Source organism: Chrysoperla carnea, chromosome 1 (genome assembly GCF_905475395.1).
Source record: "Chrysoperla carnea chromosome 1, inChrCarn1.1, whole genome shotgun sequence".
NCBI classification, from domain to species: Eukaryota; Metazoa; Arthropoda; class Insecta; order Neuroptera; family Chrysopidae; genus Chrysoperla; species Chrysoperla carnea.
In genome coordinates, this window is record NC_058337.1 from 76,378,855 (window position 1) to 76,398,897 (window position 20,043).

Here is a 20,043-nt window from a genome sequence, read left to right on the forward strand (position 1 = left end):
TTACAAAACATGGATCTCTAAAAAATGTATCGTGCTACGAACCAGTAGTTGGAACAAAATTTGGTTCATGTAGAATTAATACATCAAGCCATTCAACCTATAAATGTGTTTGTATGCAAAAATAACCGCGGCAATTTCTGTAGCTTGTGTAGAAGTAAGGTCTAAGCACCGCAATAATATCCAAGAAACTAGTCTTGAATTTTGCTATCGAAATCGAAAATAACCTTTGAATGTACATTCAAAACAGCCTCCCAATTTTAAGACGAGTTACCAAAATGTGTCTACACTGGCCCTAGAAATAAAACATTTAAAACAATGATCCATATTTATAAAACAATAGTCTATAACAAAACAAATATACAAAAGCCGATAAGGTATCGTGGAAAGTTCGGTTTATAATTAAAAATCAAACATCTGACATTTGGATCAATAAATTATAATTATTTGATAAATGGAATTAATAATTTATTAAATGGAAATAGCTATAGTACACTACAGTAAAGTGAAAGTAAATAATGTACTTAATTGAGCATTTGATGCTTGTTAACAAAATATGTACTTACAAAAAAAACATACTCATATTATATATGCATATATACAAATCAATTCACATAAAGCCTAAGGCTGTGCCACATTCGATTTCAACCGTGAAAACATCATGCGTTTATAAAACAAAAATATAGTTTTAATTGTACCTCTTCGTTTAATAGTACTTAGCCGGGTGTAAGCAGCACTACATTTAGACAAACATTTGTTTGCCTAAATGAGATAATGCCATTATGATGTCGAAACGAGATGTCTTTAAAAAGGTATGGTACATGATCTTTTTCAAGAGTTTATTTTATAGACGTTAATTAAGACGTTTGAATTGCGGTATTTATTTCCTTATTGAACTTAGGTAGGGATCAATTACGTCTTAAACATTAGAGCGGCTGCGTTAATTAACGTTGAATGCGCACTAGCAAAGCTATCCGACTTCTGTCTGGTAAAATAAATTACATTCTTTATAGTGCAGTCATATTAGGTAAAGGTCTTATCCCTGACTCTCAATTGATAAAATCATCTGTTAAAAGTAAAGCCCCAAAACAATTCTCGTCAGATATAGCGAACTTAGACACACCCATTTCACAAACGGTACCAAATTTTAATCCAACTCACAGATATAAATTACGGTCGATACAAGAATTTTTCAAACCCACTAAATAATTTGTTGTGAAATGTTACAAAAAGTTTGGTGGAATTTTTCAATTTTATGATAATTTTATCTTTATAAGTTTGTTTCAACTTTGTAAAAAATATTTGTAATGTGTTCTATGAATAAATTTAGCTACTATCGATGATTTCGTTGCAATCGAAATATCGATATTTAGCAAAATGTAAGTCTGTTATGTGTTTTTAAATAAAATTTCTCAATATACAATTTTATTTCGAGCATCGTGGTATTTATTGCAATAACTACAAATAAAAATTGGGTGGGTCATTTTCATCTATAATGGCTGACACCAGATTGGACCTGGTTCTTCGGGTTGCTTTAATATGACAATTTAATTTCTGAATGGTAAGTATTGATTAAATGTAATAATGACATATTTTTAAGTAGCATTTCTTCCGAAAACTGGCGATTTTCGAAAAATGGTTTAGATGAAAAATGTTAGTTTCTTAACAAGATTAACTTTCTAATTTAAAGTGTTATTCTATCTCTCATCAAAAGACGATGATTGACGACCGTACGAATAGTTAGCGAAAAAAAGACATTTATAAAGATATATTTTAATTTTCCTATAACACAAAAGATTCATCTCTCACTTAATATGGGAAGTAAATTCGATTTTTGATTTATGATGTATTACAAGTTTACTTAAATTGGGTACCTACGGAGCCTGATAGATTAATAAAATAAAGATTTCACCTTGTGGTATCATAAAATTATGGTACGAGATATTTTTAAAATAAGTGAATATTCACAATTTCTAAGCGATGAAAATATCACTTTTATCGTATGTCTAGCCTAGGAAGTATATACCTGAACTTCTTTACTTTCGAAAATAATATAAAACACTAATGTTTAACCTAACTGAAATAATTTTGTCTAAGAACATAATATTGCAATAGTTTTCAGTCAATTTAACACGTAGTGAGTGAGTGACCTATAAAAAAATTGTATTTCAAGGATGAAATTGTCACAGAAGTTAATTATTCAGTGAGTTTCACGAAGACAATATTATAATTGTTTTTCGTTAATTTTTAATTGTTAAGTTAATCGCATCATTTACTTTGACCTTTGCCAAAGAACATGAATCATTGATCAATGGCTTGATTATTTTCAAAAACTAGTGAAACTTTCATATAGTTAAAAAGAGGGGTACCGCAAGTGGGTCCCTAAGCTTTCAAATAGTTACTTATTATTTAAATCATTTTACCATGAGTATCTATAAACGGAAACTGAGATACAATGATCAGAGAGAGCTGCCCGAATTCCACTAACAGTAATGAATGGACAATCGATGTAAAATACGGTAGGCTAAGTAATTTTAGAACGTTTTGCAAATCTTAAACTGAATATACAGGGTGTCCCCGGATAACTACAGATAGAATAATATTAGTAATTTTCATCGCATATTCACCATAAAGTTCCTCTACAGTTTCCAATAGGATCCGATAAATCATTAACAAAATGAAGCTTCGTTAACTATCGTTTGAAATTTTAAAAATATCTCAATTAGCATCAGTCAGATTGAAATTATTATGATAAGCAAAGTTACAAAAAATAAAATTTACTGCAATTTATTGTCTAGAAATTTTAGAGGGTGGAAATTTTAGGAAGGTGGAAATGGAAGAGGGTGGAAGGAGTCAATTGGGGGACAGCGGGGCGAGCAAAACAAGTTTTTAGGACAAGGACCGAAACTCTTTCGAAGGCCGCCATCTTATCCAAAGAGTTGGATAATACTGATGTCATGGGAACGAAGCTAAGCAAGAGCAAGGGAAATGAAGAAAACTACGTGTTGGTATTTGTTTTTAATGCCATAAAGTAATTTCCCAGCAAAGGGGGGTAGGTAGTGGCTAGTTTATGTATAAATTCAATGTTCCCTTTTTTGAATAATAACCCTGCTCGATTTTAGTCGTGGAGATTGCTTTCTCATGCTGTGATCGTAATACCAAAAGTGAGTTCGAGATAACAGCTATAGTAAAGAATTTAAAAATTTGAAACTGTAAAATAATTCTATAAGAGAATAGGATTAACTTTGGAATGATATCAATGTAGCACTCATGTATTATCTATGAAAGAAATAAAAATGTAGGTAGGTATTATTAATTTTATGAATTTTATAAAGACTTTAGACTATGCTGTTGCTATTTGCATTTATTCAATATGAATTTAGGTAGGTATTATCAATGAATTTCATATTTAGATGTAATAAAATTTAATACTTACTTAAAAATTAATTTTAATTTAGAATATAAAAAAAAAATCATTTAATTTTTAATTAAAGAATTAACAATTAAGTAAACAATAATTAGGATTATTATACCTCAATAAAGTTAAGATAAAAACTCAATGTGTAAATTGTGCTTTTGAGTAGCTTATACTTTTAAGGTAGTGCGAGCGTCAAGGCAAGTTTAGACTTGTAGTTGAAATTATTTGTACCTTATTTTCAACTTTGATGATGAATTTTGTTATAACTTCATGAATGTATATGAAAAATAAGAATACAATTTTTCGATATTTACCTTTGTTTTCGAAATATCGAAAGCTAAATAATTAAACTAACTTTTCGATATTTTATACAATTACTCCAGATATCGAAAAATTTGATTCTTACTTTTCGTCTGATATTGTCAAGTTGTAAAATAATTCACCATCAAAATTGAAAAAATATATTTTTTTTAAATTTGTGCCCCCACTACCGTGCTCATACATCCTTAATTTGTCAGGCACAGCGTGTTTTTTTTTTGTTTTCAATGATTTACTAAGGTTTAACTGTAATTTAAATAGTTTTTTTTTTTAATTTCCACCGACTAGTTTTGGAAAAATCTAGTAAAATCCTAGCCTAAATTTGAACTTTCTATGCAAACTAAATACAGAATGTAAAATTTATGAAAAAATTCGTCAGAAAACTAATAATTTTCTACTTTCTGAATAATAATTCAATTAAAGTAAAATTGACCTATTTACAGAAATTTTGGAATCACAATTAATTAAAAAGTACCTAATTTAATGTGAAGAATATAAAAAAATAAAATAAAATAATACGATTTATATATGAAAGTAGGTCACAATATTTTAAAACACGAAGAAAACAAAACAGGTGATCATTGATCATTAGTTTATAAATCATTTATTTTATTTTAAAATATTTGTTTAAACGTGAATACGTAGGTATATTTAAAATATATTACTTCGTAAATTAAACACCAAAAATTATATGGAGACATTGTTAATAATAGTCAAATAGTAAATAAGAATTAGAAATTCTTGTTAAAATTTTAAATTATTAAGTGTAAACAACATTTCAGAATCATTTATTTACAAAACATTCAAACGATGTGTGTTTGGAAATTAATTTTAGTGTAAAAAATAAACTAGGAAGTCTGAAACACACTAAAAAAGCAAATTACATTTCGTTACACTTTCGTTTTATTCTTTGTCAGATAAATAATTGTTGTGAATGCAAGCAGCCGTACTTGCAATTACGGGCAAGACTCTGTTTAGATAAAAAAAAGGCATAGGTTGATGCCAATTTTTTCAACACCAAGCTCTCCTGTTATAGAATATATCATATACTTAATATCTCGTTTTGAAGTTAACCAATCCAAAAATAAAGTTGCGGACACCATGTTCTGCAATCATATTGGAACATAGTTTCTTTAATAGACAATTTAGATCCTAAACGGTAAGAGTTGGGATAACACTTCGAAATTCGAAAGTTGAAACTCATAAAAAAATTAACAATATTTTTTTAAACATTTTTTCGGCAAATTTTAGCTTTCGGATGAAATGTGGCTTAAAAATATATCATTATTGCATTTAATCGAAAGAAAACACGCTAACTACGGAAAAATGCTTTAGGCAAAAGTTGTCAAAGGCAATAGGGGGCATTCGCTTGTGTCCATGACTTTAACCTACATTTATCGATAAACTTTAATCGTATATTGTTAATTTTTTTATGAGGATCAACTTTCTTATTTAAAGAGTTATTCTATCTTTTACCATTTAAGATCAAACTCTGCAACTTTTGTTTCAGTTATTTTTTTGATTGGTTAACTGCACAACGAGATATTTGGTGTATAAATTAAAATGATCCACTCTGTATATCCCGAGATGTATCACCCTATAGGCATCCACATCCCTTTACATAAAGATTTGTTTTTTTATCAATAAAATTCATTCTTTGAGAAATTTATTTATTTATTATATACTTGAACAGTTTTATTATATTTTTAACCGACTTCAAACAAAAAAGGAGGAGGTTATCAATTCGACTGTATTTTTTTAATGTGTGTTAACACATTAATGTGTGTTAACACAGAACTTTCGACTGGGTGAACCGATTTTGATGATTCTTTATCTATTTGAAAGCTGGTGCTTCCATGAGAAAACCATAAAAGTCTTAAAGCAACAAGTATGCACGGCAAGAGGACGAATAACTCAATATCACGCCAGACAATTTCGATGATTCTTTTTTTAGTGACAAATTAGTTAGTGTACTTCAAATTCACTAAAAATCACAAAATAAAAAAAAACTTTTAACAAAAAGAAAATCGACTTCAAAAGAAAAACTTCTCCAAAACAAACTAATATGCACTAAAAAGTAAAAAATTAACGATAATATAATGTAGTTAAAATTATTGTTATTTTTGGAGTCGGTCTCAGCCAAGGAAATAACTCCTACAGAATAGTTTGCTACATTAGCTTGGCTGGCACCGACTCCAAAAATAACAATAATTTTAACTACATTATATTATAAAAGTTTTTTTTTTAAGTCAATGCTATGATGCAATAAAAAATTGTATCCGTCAATTTTATGAATAGAATGCTCTATGGATAGACTAAATTTTCTTTTTGGAGAGAAAAAAAAGCTTCGATTGAACTATGAATGTGAAGTTTTTAGTTTCGTCAAATTTACGGGTTTTATCATTGAAATCTAGTATTGTGTAACTATAAACTATACTTTATTATAATTCCATCGTTCTTACTCTAGCACCAAACAACTAAGAAAAAAATTGTTAATAATTGGACACGAAGTTAGTATTTGAACGTTACTTTGAAGTAACTTTCCGCTAATTAGTTGGCAGACAATTTTAAACTAAAAAAATAAATACAATAAATTATATTTTCCATCAAAAAATATTTAAAAATAGACAACGTTTTTAATATCCAATTCAAATAAAATCCACATAATGTATACAGAGAGATTATAAACGACTAATTCTACCGTATTATATCTTATGACACCTTTGATGAAACTATTTAAGGACGATCGGAGGATGAAATATATGTTAATCAAATTGTACGAAATTATTTTTATGGAGGTCAAATTTTATAATTTTCAAATTTGAAACTCTTATAGTAGCTTTTTATGGTAATTGAAACTGTTTTTTTCTATTATAATTACTTTTAATTTGCTTAGTGAAGAGTTATACAATTTTCACAGTATTTTTAACATCATTTAAGAGCAATCAACTACTTTGCATTCGTTTTGTAGCATTTTGACATATCTCCCAAATATAATCAAAATGAATTAAACTATCCAAAAACAATGCCTCTAAATTCCCAACATATTATAACGAATCCACTCAAGTTTTCATTAATTTAATCCTCCTGAACACGAATTGATTAGGCCGGAGTTTATTCGAATTCCATTTTAGTTATAAATAAAAAAATCAAGAAGGACCCAAAAATCATTTTTTTTCCTATAAGGGGTACTAAGACTATCAGAGTTCGGTTAATTTATCTATGACAAATAGATGTATTTATTGGTCGTAAATAAATACCTCTAGAAATTGCTTAACAGTTTTTTATCAATGTATACTTAAACATCGAGACTCGAATGCACGGACAAGCTTTAATTTGTCGAAAACCAGTTTTGTTATTTTATTATTGTATTAGAAAAGCAATTAAACAAACTAACAAAAAAATGCGAAAATCGTTTTGTTGGATACTTAATAAAGGTGAATTTCCGTTAAACGTGTTTTTTGGCGAACAGGCTTTCTTCCAGCCATAAAATAGGAAGTCAAACTCGGATCATTAATAAATATGCCATGGTGCATTGCAAAATGTTTTGATCATCATTCATTAAAAATCACATGGTATAACATCGATCGTGATATTATAACGTGAACGTAATCGGGTTACGTATTTAATGTTTACAATAAAATGTATAAATATTTACTTTGTACTAAAACCTAATACAATAGTTAACTAAATTTTATGTAAGAAGTTTATGAGGTTCTTAAAATAAATTTTTTTGTTTTTGAGTAAAACAATAGAATCATGATTTATCTTTTATTGCTACAAATTGTTTTAACAAAAATGATTTTTTTTAAATTAAATATAGGTTACATGAGATAAGTAGGTGGTGTTACAGCCAGTATTACATTTTTTTGTTTTTTTTTGAAAGGCAAAAAATAGAAAGGCTACTTGTTGACTTTTAACATTTGTATATTTAAACTCATAGACATAAAAGTAATAGATCGATCACAACACTGCAAGGCGCAAAGAACTTCCGAGTTTCATTCCATTTGTTTAAACAAGTTAAGTTATTTTAAATTTTCATATATCGCAATGCTACCTTGCACCATCGAGTTTCGTATAGCCAAGTGAATCGGACTATTACTACGGTTAATACTTTCGAATTTATAAGGCTCAAAGAAAAAATTAGAGTAAAATCCAAAATTTTCGGGATACACTGTCGTAAAGAATTCTATTAATTTGACTTAGAACTTTAAGGTCATTTAATAGGCAGCTAAAATGTCCTAAACCCCCTAAAACTAAATGCCCCAAACTCCCAATGTAATTAATTATTGAGTCCAATTTGTAGATGGAAAAAATTTTCTTTTTTTTAAATTTTGAGTTGAATATTATAGCTACCCGAAAATTTTAAGTTTTAAAAAATAGTTAACGTAATAGTTTTTCAAAATTTCGCGTATATGGCACATAAAATATAATAGGTTTTAATTTTTCGTCATCTAAAACGGACGTGAATGTCCCATATTTGGGACAAAAGTTATCAATGGATGTTAAAATGAACTAGGTGGCTGGTTATCATGAGGTTAAGGGTGAAATTGTCAGATTTTCGAATTATGAAACGCCAGTTCCAAAAATGTTCTTTATCTTAGGGGGTATCCATAAAGAGTTTGCTTCAGAATATCTAAGTCTATTTAGATAAATGAAGTTTGGCCCCGATTCCAACCAAGAAGTATACATACTTTTCGGGTCTATTTTAAATAAAGTCTATTTCAAACAGACAAAGAGTTTTGAACAACAATTGAATAGTGTAACAACATTAGTCTGTACAAAACAAAAATATAAAGGGAAAACAGAGACAGATCCAACAAAGAACTAACACTAGAGGTATTTTTGTTATTTAAATACACACATATTATTTACTTTGTGATAGAAAGACATTGTTTTTCCCTGAAAACCAAAAATTATATGATATCTTTACGCCTCGAGATATCTACAATATTATAATACAAGAATAATCGAACTTACACGATAAGTGGAACCGATTTATATTATTTTATACACCGTTTTAATGAGATAGTGAATAAAACAGCAAGATTTGAGCACTTAGTAACTCTGAATTCGCATAAGTCGGGGCAACGTAAGCGATGATGAGTTTCTCCTGAGATTTGCAGCAAGATTGAGTCGCAGCAAATAAAAGGTTTGATGAAAGTAAACACAAATTTGAAATTTCTCGTTTAATATTATTAAAACAGAAATAATCATTAATATTATCATCAGATATTTTTTAGTTGTTTTTTTTTTTTTTAAATCATTTGTATTATATATATTGCTGCACTGCTGCGCTAAAAGATTTTATTACTGATACTAGATTCTGATACGAGGCCTAGCAACATTTTGTCGATTTAAACATCTCTTACATCTGATACTAGTTAACTAACGCTAGATGCGCGTGCTAGCAAAGCCACCGAATTTCTGTCTGGCAAATTAAAATTAAATTATTTTGATATACAGCCACAATAAAATGATTTAAAAGGTTTTTTTTTAATTATTTAAATGATAGATGTCGCGGTGTTAACAACAGCAAAATTGTCTGAAATTTCTTAGTCAATAAAAATAAGAATAATTTTATTTAATAATAAACGATCATTGCATGGATGCGTGTAGTCATACAAAAAAAAAAGAAAATATATATATTTACAATTCACTAATTCTATATAGTGCCCTTTCTAATCAATAATTTTTTTATTTTAAACTTCTCTTTTATTATTTATAACAAGGTCGAAGGCAGCTTGTTATAAATATTGACGCCTGCAATCAAAGGATAGTCATAGACATATAAAAGCTTTTAGTAGATGTTGAAAGTTTGAGTTTAGGTTCATGGATACGAATGGATATCATCCACCTTCTAAAAGCTGTTGAAATTGGGTCTAACATACATTCATAGATTAAAGCGTTTATTTTTATAATCTTAAAAGATACAAAATTAAAATTTACAATATAGACTTAAATAATCGGAACATAGTGTAGTATAGTAATAAATATTTATATTATCCTATAGATACGCATCTCTATCATCATTCCGGAAACTTTCAAATTTAGTTCTCACTCCACTCATGGCATAACGCTTCAGTCAATTGATCGCTTTTTTAAAAATATTCAAAGTAAAATTTATATACAGGATATTTCACATTTAACTCATTCAATTGTTTGTTTTCACTTGTTTGTTTTATAAACAGTTGTTTCAAGGAGCTTGAAGAAAAATGAAATTGAGAAATATTAAGTTGTAGAGAGAAATTTTATAACAAATTTTAAATCACGTTTTCTTGACTTTATGTTCTTAAACATAAAAAATATATCAGTTATCATATGTAAAGGGAATAATAATAATAAAAAACTTTGGATTTTACTATAATTTCGACTTCATCAATGAATACAATAATTTACTTCATCAGGTAAAGTGAGTTATTAATCTGTCCCCTAATGGTCAAATATACTACGGCTTGTTTTATTCTTATTCCTCTATGTTTTTCAAACAAAACCAAACAAAACAGAACATTAAACTCAAAAAACTATATTTACGACTTGCAACATTTTATTAGCGTGTTGGTCTAAATTAAATTTCTCTCACATCTCTCATGATATAGATAATATACGTATACGTAAAAAGGTATACCGGATGTCCCATTCTAAACAACAGAACCGAAAATTTCTTCAAGGAAGAGTTTTTGGAAGAATGTCCTAACCTCCTAAGTAATAGATGTTCTCCTTGGATAGGAACATCCCACAAAACCCGTAAATTTGACTTGGACTAACAAGGTCGTTAAAAAATAAAGTCATGGTCTGAGCTGATAAGAGAAAGAAAAAAATTTTTAATTAGAAAGTTATTCTTTATAAAATAAAGAATAACTTTTGTTAGAAACATTTTGTGTAAGCCTAATACATATGGCAAAAATCGAAAGAAAAAATCAGTCTATACTCATATGAAAGTAAGTATGTGTGTGAGACGCTCAAATTTTGGAAATAGTAAGAAATAGAGAAAAATTTCAAAGAACAAAATTTACCCTAATAAAAAAGAAAATTTTTGTTTATAAAAAAAAGTATCGATAAATTTTTAAGGCCTCATGAGATGCCCCTCTTCAAACTGAACAACTTCTACTTGTATCATTTTTTTCAAAAACTCGCGATTAAAAAAAAATTTCAACTGAATTGTTTAAAATAGGTCACCCGGTATAATATGATTGTATAAATAGCCAGCCATCATAATATAATATAAGCAAACCAGAATATATGTAATTTCAATGCGGAAGACATATTATCAGCAATGCAACAACTAACACTTATTACCTATCATGTGTGTGCATATGTACTCCGTGCGGTAAAATTTGCTATGCTATTAAAATGTAATTTTAAAATTATCTTTATTACTTTCATGTACCTACTTTAGCTGGAGTGATAGATTTTGATGGTTCTCTAAGAATCGAACTAGAGATGAACAAAATCAAGACCAATACCAAAGTCAAGTGTCTGGCTCACAATATATGGTGTGCCATTTTGAAAACGTTGTAAAACCAAAATTAATCAATTTTTCTAAATAATTTTTTCCAGTTTAAATTACATAAAAAACGCGTGAAAACAAAAAATTGACTGAGTTAATTGTTGAAATACCATGTATAGACAAACAGTGTTGATTACTCTGTAGAAATTACACATACATAATTGTTACACATACATAACTGATATTCCCATATAATACATACTATACAATTCGCGCATAATTTGCGCTCTCACGGGTAAACAATGATGTTTACAAAAAAATGTTTCAAACAAAAGTTGTTTATTTGTTTATAAGGAACATTTTTTACGTTTAAACTTTTGTTCTATCTCTAACGGTTTACAAGATGGTTCCTACGGACCCAAAACCGAATTGACCTATGTTGCTCATTTACGAACTCGACTTCACTTTTTACGTCCTAAGCACGCTATAAAATTTTTAGCTTGATATCTCTTTTCGTTTTTAATCGTGATGACAGACGGACAGACAGACGACAGACAGACAGACAACCGAAAATGGACTAATTAGGTGATTTTATGAACACCTATAACAAAATTTTGTTCATAGTATCAATATTTTTAAGCGTTACAAACTTGGGACTAAACTTAGTATACCTTAACTTAGTAAAGAATTAACTAAAAAAGACTAACTATAGTAACTAAGTTTAAAAATCAAAGTAAAATGACGTCGATTCTAGCGCACACATTTTTTCAGGACACCAAGTTATTTATCACATTCGTCAGGATAGTCACGGAAACGAAACGCTATAAACGGTCATTTCGAAAAATTTGAACAGTAAGTCGGTTTTCAATGCTGTTTTCGGCATTCGATTCGTTAGAGTCTCAAGAAATTTTATGACCTAAATTGATTTATAAGAAATAAAAAATATGAAAAAGCTTGGAAAGCCAAATTCAGTCAGCCAACCAACGTTTAATTATCCATTTGAAGGAGACAATTTGAAATAGTAACATTTGACAAAAAACATAAAGATACCATTGGCCATGAAGATACTGAACTAAACTTTGAAGGAAACTAATACAAACTTTAAACGTGTTGAAAAAACGTGTTTGCTATTCTTTGGCTAATTTGTTTAAATAGATTTGTGGATGAAAGTAATGTGGTGTTTTTCGAACAAAAAAATTTTGTTTTGCATCAACATAGTAAAAAACATTAAAGGTTTATCAATAAAACATCAAATTTTATTGATATTTTCACATTTGTTAAAATCAATTAACATGCAACATTTTTATTGATACAATTAAACTAATATATTTTAATAGCCACTATAAGATTTTATGACTTAAAACATCAGTTGCACGCCAACTAGGTGAATCTCTAGAATATTTCTAGAATATGTAATAAAATTATGCAACTTCCTAGAACTTTATTCATATTCTTGATGGTGCATATATGACCTACATTTAATTTTTCGTGTATAAAAAGACACTGCATAGTCAATCTTATGAAATTGCCAAAGCTCTTATTTATTCTTTAACAGTGATAACATTCTAAAGTATAAGATTTATAAATGGCGTTAATTTCTTCAAATACTATCGCAGTAACTCTTAATATGTATGTATGTATGTAACTCATGGATTGTGCGTAGTCATGGTAGGGACAATAAAATCGATGTCAGCGCTTCCAGTGAAAAATTTTGGTGTTAAAGGAGGCTGTTATGACTAATTTGCAGTTCTTTACATGTTAATGTTATAGAAAATGTCAAATTAAAATTATTGAAAAACGCTAATTAATTAAACTTAATGCATTAAAAATTGTGAAAATAAGAAATCAAATTGCACAAATATTATTTTTCAAATGTAAATTATCATAATTATTTATTTAAATTTGTGAGACAATAATATTAAATTTTTAATGTAAGTCATAAATGCAATCCATACACTTATATATGCATCCATACAATTCTATAATTAAAGTAGTGTATCGCTACCATGGAAACGCCTCCAATAAAACTCACGCACGATGCGAATAGGAATATTACTATAATTACTACATCCGTGATGTAACTATGTACTATATCTAAATAGTAGACCAGATGAGGATGATAAACTACTGTAGTGGAAATTTTCAAAAACTAGCAATCATAAGAAAATTTCTTTGTGTGTCAACCCATACTGTAAGGAAATCAATTACTGTCAAGTCTGGATTTACATATTGGGCCACATGGGCCATGGTCCTAGGCGGCAAATTGATCAAAAGGTCAATATATTTTTGCGTACATTTGAATTTGATCTTGGGCAACACGAAAAATGTTGATGAAGGTCGAAAAAGTTTTATATTTTTGATTTTACAAACATATTCTCAACCAAACGTAGAATTTTTAAATTCTAATATATACGCTTTCTGAAACAATGACGAATTCTTAAGAATATAGCATCAATAAAAAAACTTTGCGTGGAATTTTTCTCTTCAGTTTAAATTTTATATGTATTTTATTGTGTCAGAACTAGCTGAATTATTAAAAATTGCTAAAGAACTGTCTTCAATTTTCAAAATAAAATAATAAATAGATAGACTCACCAATTGTTTTTAGTATTTGAAAATCATCCATAGACGAATCTTTTTCATCGTCTGAATAATCATCTAATGTTACAGACTGCGTGTCCGATAAACTATCCGCACTCTCCTGACGTATTCTTGTCGTTGTACGAGCTGTTGCCATCATTTTGTTGAAATCTGTGTATATGAATAATAATTATATTATTATTATTTATGAAAAATAAAAATAAACATTGGACTCATTTTTATTTATTTTTTTATTTTGAGTAAAAAAAAAATATATTCAACACCGCGCGTCGCGCATTATTACTTAATACTTTATAAATATATCGCACTCATTTGTGGGAATGACAAAGAACGATATAGTAGTTATACACATGTGTAGAACGAAGAATATACACATGTGCTGTGCACAATGGAAAAATTAAATATCATATTTCTTTCAAATAATTATTACAATTTTATTGAAAAGAAAATTCGAATCAATATTTTTCAATTTGATGAAAAGTTAATTTTTAAATTGATAAAGATTACTCTCGCTTATCCCCTTTCTATAACACTCGAAGTAATGGTGGGGATTGTTTTACACAGGTAAAATATATGTATTTTTTATTTTTTTAAATGTATAATAATAATTTTTCATTGAGTATATCAGAGAAGATGGCCGTGAAACATTTTATATTGACTATTTTTACAGAAATCTGTAATTTATGGTAATGCCAACTGACTACTTTTACAGAAATCTGTAATTAATGGTAATGTCAAATTAAATTAATTTTTAAATTTTTTTATTTTTTATTAATATATCTTTATAAATTATATCTCATGTGTTATTCTGATATATCAGCTATATTGCTGTACACTTTCATTAAAACAATTCCCTAGTTTTAGCGTGAAAGCGTAACAAACAAACAAACAATCAAACATATATTATTTATATTTTCATAATATTATTTATATTTTCGAGTTATTAACCAAACCCAGAGATAAAATTCAAGGCTATTATTATCATTTCAATATTTCTATGCTAATTTTTTTATAATTCCTTCATCAGTCGTAAAAAGTATACGATAATTATGATTCAGTCAATATAGACGAAAAAAAGGCCGGACCTGGAAAAAATTACAATAGTGACTCTGAGGTTATAGATCGTTAGGGGGGCATGTAAATAACTTTAAAAAAAATTAAGTGAATTTTTCGTTCCGCTGTTTTTGAGAAAATCCAAAAAAATGGGGAAAAAAAAATTTGGAATGCGTTTTTCTCGGAATCTATTGGTTTAAGGGAAAAGTTTTTCAAATAAAAAATGTAGAAGACATTGTCAGCTACATTTTATGTCATTGGAGCAACGTCATACGAGTTAAATTACAAAAAGTAGGTGGCGTTATAGTAAAACAATGTATGTTTAAAATAAACCAAGAAAATAAAAAGGAAATCAAGTACTCCTTTTCAAAATTTTAAAAAACTTAACTTTCAGATTTTTTAGCAAGCTGTATTTCAAGAACGGTAAATTTTACAAAAAAATTGTTTAAATAAAAGTTGAAGCTAATTTTGAGTCAAACAACTTTTTCATTTACACTTTTACAAAAAAATCATTTTTTCTTAATGAAAACCGTGGAAAACCCTTTTTTGATACTTTAACGCCACCTACTTTTTGTAATTTAACTCGTATGACGTTGCTCCAATGACATAAAATGTAGCTGACAGTGTCTTCTACATTTTTTATTTGAAAAACTTTTCCCTTAAATCAATAGATTCCGAGAAAAACGCATTCCAAATTTTTTTTTCCCATTTTTTTGGATTTTCTCAAAAACAGCGGAACGAAAAATTCTCTTAATTTTTTTTTAAGTTATTTACATGCCCCCCTTACGATCTATAACCTCAGAGTCACTATTGTATTTTTTCCAGTCAAAATGCCAGATTTACTGTATCATTAAGATATTTCAATAATATGTCTATACCGCTCTGAAAAAGGAAATTAAATAAGATACTTTGGTAATATAAAAAAAATTAGCATAAGCATAAATATCCTGATTCAGAAATGGAAATTATAAAATTCCCTACAACATAAAAAATTTGGCGGATCCAAATCTAATGAGCATAACTTATATATATAATACCTACTGAGTTTTATCGCAATTGAAGATAAAAAAATTTCTCAATTTTTTGCAATTTTTTTTAAGAGGCACCCTTTTAAAAAATCGAGAAAAAAATAAACAAAAATTTTGTTTTGGAATTTGATGAAACTCGGTGGATGGGATAATTTTGATCCAAAAAGTATAAAAATTAAGTTATTTTAATGATTGGATGCAGAATTTCTGAGATATTGCAATATTCGGATCAATTTTAGTCCGTATCTCAAAAACTATCCGACCAGTCGTCAAATGCACCCGATTTTTGTACTTTTTAGGTCAAAATTACCTTATATATTTATTTACAAGTATTCCAAAATTTGATCGGCTCAAATTCATTTGAATAATCGCTCCCACATACCGATAGGTAACATTGTAATACAAATGAACTATGATATTTATTCTTGGATCAAAAAATTGTTTCAATTCAACAGGTAATTGGCAAAAAATTGCCAATTTATTTTTTAAAAAATAACAAAAAAAGTGAAACTATTCAAATAAATTAAATCTTCCATTTTGGATAACTACCAAATTACCCACAGGATTTTTTTAAGTTAGAATATTCATTTTGTTGATTTGGCAACGATTTCTTTATATCCACGGTACTTAATAAGAACTTGTTAATTGGATTTAATTGAAAATATAAACAACCTGAATAAATTTTAAAATATATTTATACAATCACTTTTACAAATTTGATTAATTGTAATTATTTATAATTATCAAAATCGCTTTGAGCTAAATATTAACTGAAGGTATGTTAATAACAAAGTTTATTGTAAAATTCCCATAATCGGTTTTCAAAACAAATCTTTCCTTTTAAGTTAAAATTTTTGAAAACTGATAAATTTCACCTCTAAGAAAAATTAATAAATAGCTCAATAAATATTTTTTTAAACAGAACTTTAAAAAAATAAAAATTTCCGCAAAAAAGTTGTGTCTCCAAGAAAGTTTTGTAAATTAAAGATACAACTTACTTACTATACTAACTATATTAGCTTTAGCTTGCTATACCTATTGCACTAAGAAAGCGTCCATAAAAGACATGGCTCAATTCCAGCCTTTTTAAAACTCCTTCGTCCCTCCATGTAGCCTACTATAGCCTTTACTATGACCCCCCTCGATTTTAATTATTAGAACAAGAACACATGTTGTATTTTCTGATTTTCTGGGACACTAGCATTATGGCATTGTTAGAATATGGCGTTCATTAAACATTCCCTGTGGTAGCTCAGCGTAGCTTTTGAACTAATCCCTTCCCACTTTTGACCGGTCCACGTGGTTTATGGAAGCCTCCTAAGCCTTTATCAAGAAAACAAAGATTCAGGCGCCAAACTAACGATCGACTGTTCGAATATCCTTTGTATATTCCTTCAACAAAATTGTTTAAGATTTTAGAAAACCACAAATTTTCCCTTAAAAGCTTTACTTACAATTAATCCAATTTCTCAAACCTTCTCGGAAATTATCAAGAAAATTTTAGATTAATCAAAAAACTTTTCTAGAATTCGAAACTAATTCAATAATTTTCTTTTCAAGTAAATTACAAAGAGTATAAAAAGTCAGGGTATGGTGTTGGAAAGATGGAAAGTTTACCATAGTTGCAACAATACTCTTCTATTAGATAATGTGTTATTACTTCATTTTTAAATATTTATTCTGATATAGCTTTGTTTGCATCTTTTATTGTGTATTTTACAATTTAATTTAGGGCAACCACACTTAATCAAACGTTCCTAAAAGAAACTTATAGACATCAGATTTTTAATGGTCAATTCGAATAATTTAAAACGAACTTTATGAAAATTTGTGGTAATGTGCACCTGGTCTTAGATAGAGAAATATATTCTCAATTTTATCAGATTTGTAATTTAGAGCTATTTTCCTTTTCATAAAAGAAAACTTCGAAAGAAAATAATTTCAACAAATATCTAAAGTAATAAATTAAAAAACAAAAACAAAATACCTTTAATAACTTAAAAAACACAAAAACAAACGAAAATATTAACACAAATAAAAAAGTTTTATTTTAAAAACACAACCAGAAAAAATTGTTTGTATTTTCAAACAAGAATACAAAAAAAAAAACCACTTTAAAATAATTTTCACTTAAAGCGATACACAATAACGACTTAAGTGAGATTGTGTTGCGCGTCGTACAATACTAAAAACATAAACCGCGAACGAACAATATTGACTATGAAACAGAGTCAAGTCAGTGAGAGTAATGTTATCTGAAATTTGAAAGTCAATGAAGTATTATTATGATTTGAAACTCCACGTGCTTAGCAAACCACATCCATCCACAAACAAACAAAACAGACAGATCTAAGTAGGGGTTATTTTGTTTTGTTGATTGTTGTCTGAGCGTGTAATAACACTACGTACACTCGCGAGTATACTACCCACAGACTCCAACCGTCCAACTATACGACAACACCGTCTAAATAAAAATTGATTAATTAAATGTTGAAAAAAATATTAAAAAACAACAATTTTTATTAAGCGTAACAAAGTATATTATATTACTTTAGTTGGATCATAACAACACTCTATACTGATTAATAATGGCAGTCGTCAGTAGTCATCACTCAGTACAAGATACAACTTGAATTGTGATATTATTAAAAATCTGAAATGAAAATCCGTGCAACCTCTATATACGTACAACGTCTACATTTCCACTTACAAAATATTTTTCGAGTCGAAAACTAACAAAAAATTGACGTAAAAAACTGTTAAATTATCTTAAAGTTTACGAAAAAATGTTTCCAACAAAGTTGGTTATTTTTTTATAAGAAACAATTTTAACATTTTAAGTTTTGTTCTATCTCACGGTTTACAAGACTCAATTGATCAATTTTGCTCATTTACGAACTGAACATCAATTTTACGTTCTGAGCACGCTATAAAAATTTTTGATATCTCTACCGAATTTCTATAAGTACTGTTTTCGATAAATTAAATATAAAATAAAAAACGCAAAATTTGATTAAACTACCACTTCCAGTCGGATCTAAGAGCTCATATTTCTATTATTACACTTCTGTAAGGCTGTTTACTTTAAATGGAAAACTTGAATGGCCGAGTTCTTTTCATTTCATCGTGAATATCCGTTGAAAAACTAGTGTCCAAAACTAGCTCTCCAGCCTTTTGGTTCCTTGTATATCATTCGATTAACCAAAAATTACATTTATATCTTTGAATCGTTGATATCTTTGAACTCCTTAGTTCGATTTTGAACTTTGTATATAGAGGTAAAGATATTATTATCGCAACAGCTATGTGTTCTTGGTAGACAAAGACAATTATTTGTAATTATTGCAAGGTAATATTTATGTAATTGAGAATGTCATAGCTATGGAAAGAAGACTGAAGAACTGCTTACGTAAATAATCCCGTCGAAAAATAATTCCGTCGAAAAATAATTCATGCGCTACCAAAGTGCACAGTCTTCAAATTTAAAATGTCATACATAATTACATTTTCTTATAAGTATAAATTAGATGTCTATTCAATTGACAGGCACAAGGGGAAAAGTTAGGGAAAAGCTAAAATGCAAAACTTAAGTTTGGAGGAGAAAATATATTAGGAATCTGTGTCACAATTAACAGAGCTCTCATAAGTTTCAAGAATGTGGAGTCCTGGTACCGGAATTATGCACATAAGTGGTAGCTAGCGAAAAATTGACATCACAGTTGAAGAAAATGACCCAAAATTAGTGGGATTCAAAACAAATTTCAATAAGATCGGATCAAATTTGGCAGTGTTACCCAAAAAAAAAGAATTTTTAACTTTATGACGTCATCAGAATCCAAAAAATTTAATTTTGCTCTATCACATCCAAATTTTACCCAATTTTGATAAACCAAGTATGTAATCCTACTAAATTTAGGTCATACTTTTCATATTTGTGATCAAAATTAACCTAGCTCTAATAGGTTTCAATAATGTGGAGTCCTGGTCCCAGAATTAAACACATAAGTGATGGCTAGCGAAAAATTGACATCACAGTAGAAAAGAATGATCCAAAATTAATAGGTTTCAAAAAAAATTTCAATAAAATCGGATCAAATCTGCCCTTGTTATCAAAAAAATCGAATTCTTTTACTTTATAACTGTATGTAAATTAATGAGCGCCTTTTATGATTCTTTAC

The 20,043-nt window shown here is 28.4% G+C and overlaps 1 protein-coding gene across 1 annotated transcript in view; it reads right to left on the minus strand.

Moving 5' to 3' along the window:
• LOC123290497 (cAMP-dependent protein kinase catalytic subunit 3) overlaps nt 1-17,884 on the minus strand; it is a 79,571-nt gene extending 61,687 nt beyond the window's left edge. Inside the window, exons 1-2 of the mRNA XM_044870751.1 lie at nt 17,853-17,884; nt 13,779-13,934 (exon numbers count right to left, since the gene is read on the minus strand). Of these exons, the coding sequence (XP_044726686.1) occupies nt 13,779-13,923 (145 nt within the window). The 5' untranslated portion in view covers nt 13,924-13,934; nt 17,853-17,884. The remainder of the gene's footprint in view (nt 1-13,778; nt 13,935-17,852) is intronic.
• Between the last annotated feature and the right edge of the window lie 2,159 nt (nt 17,885-20,043).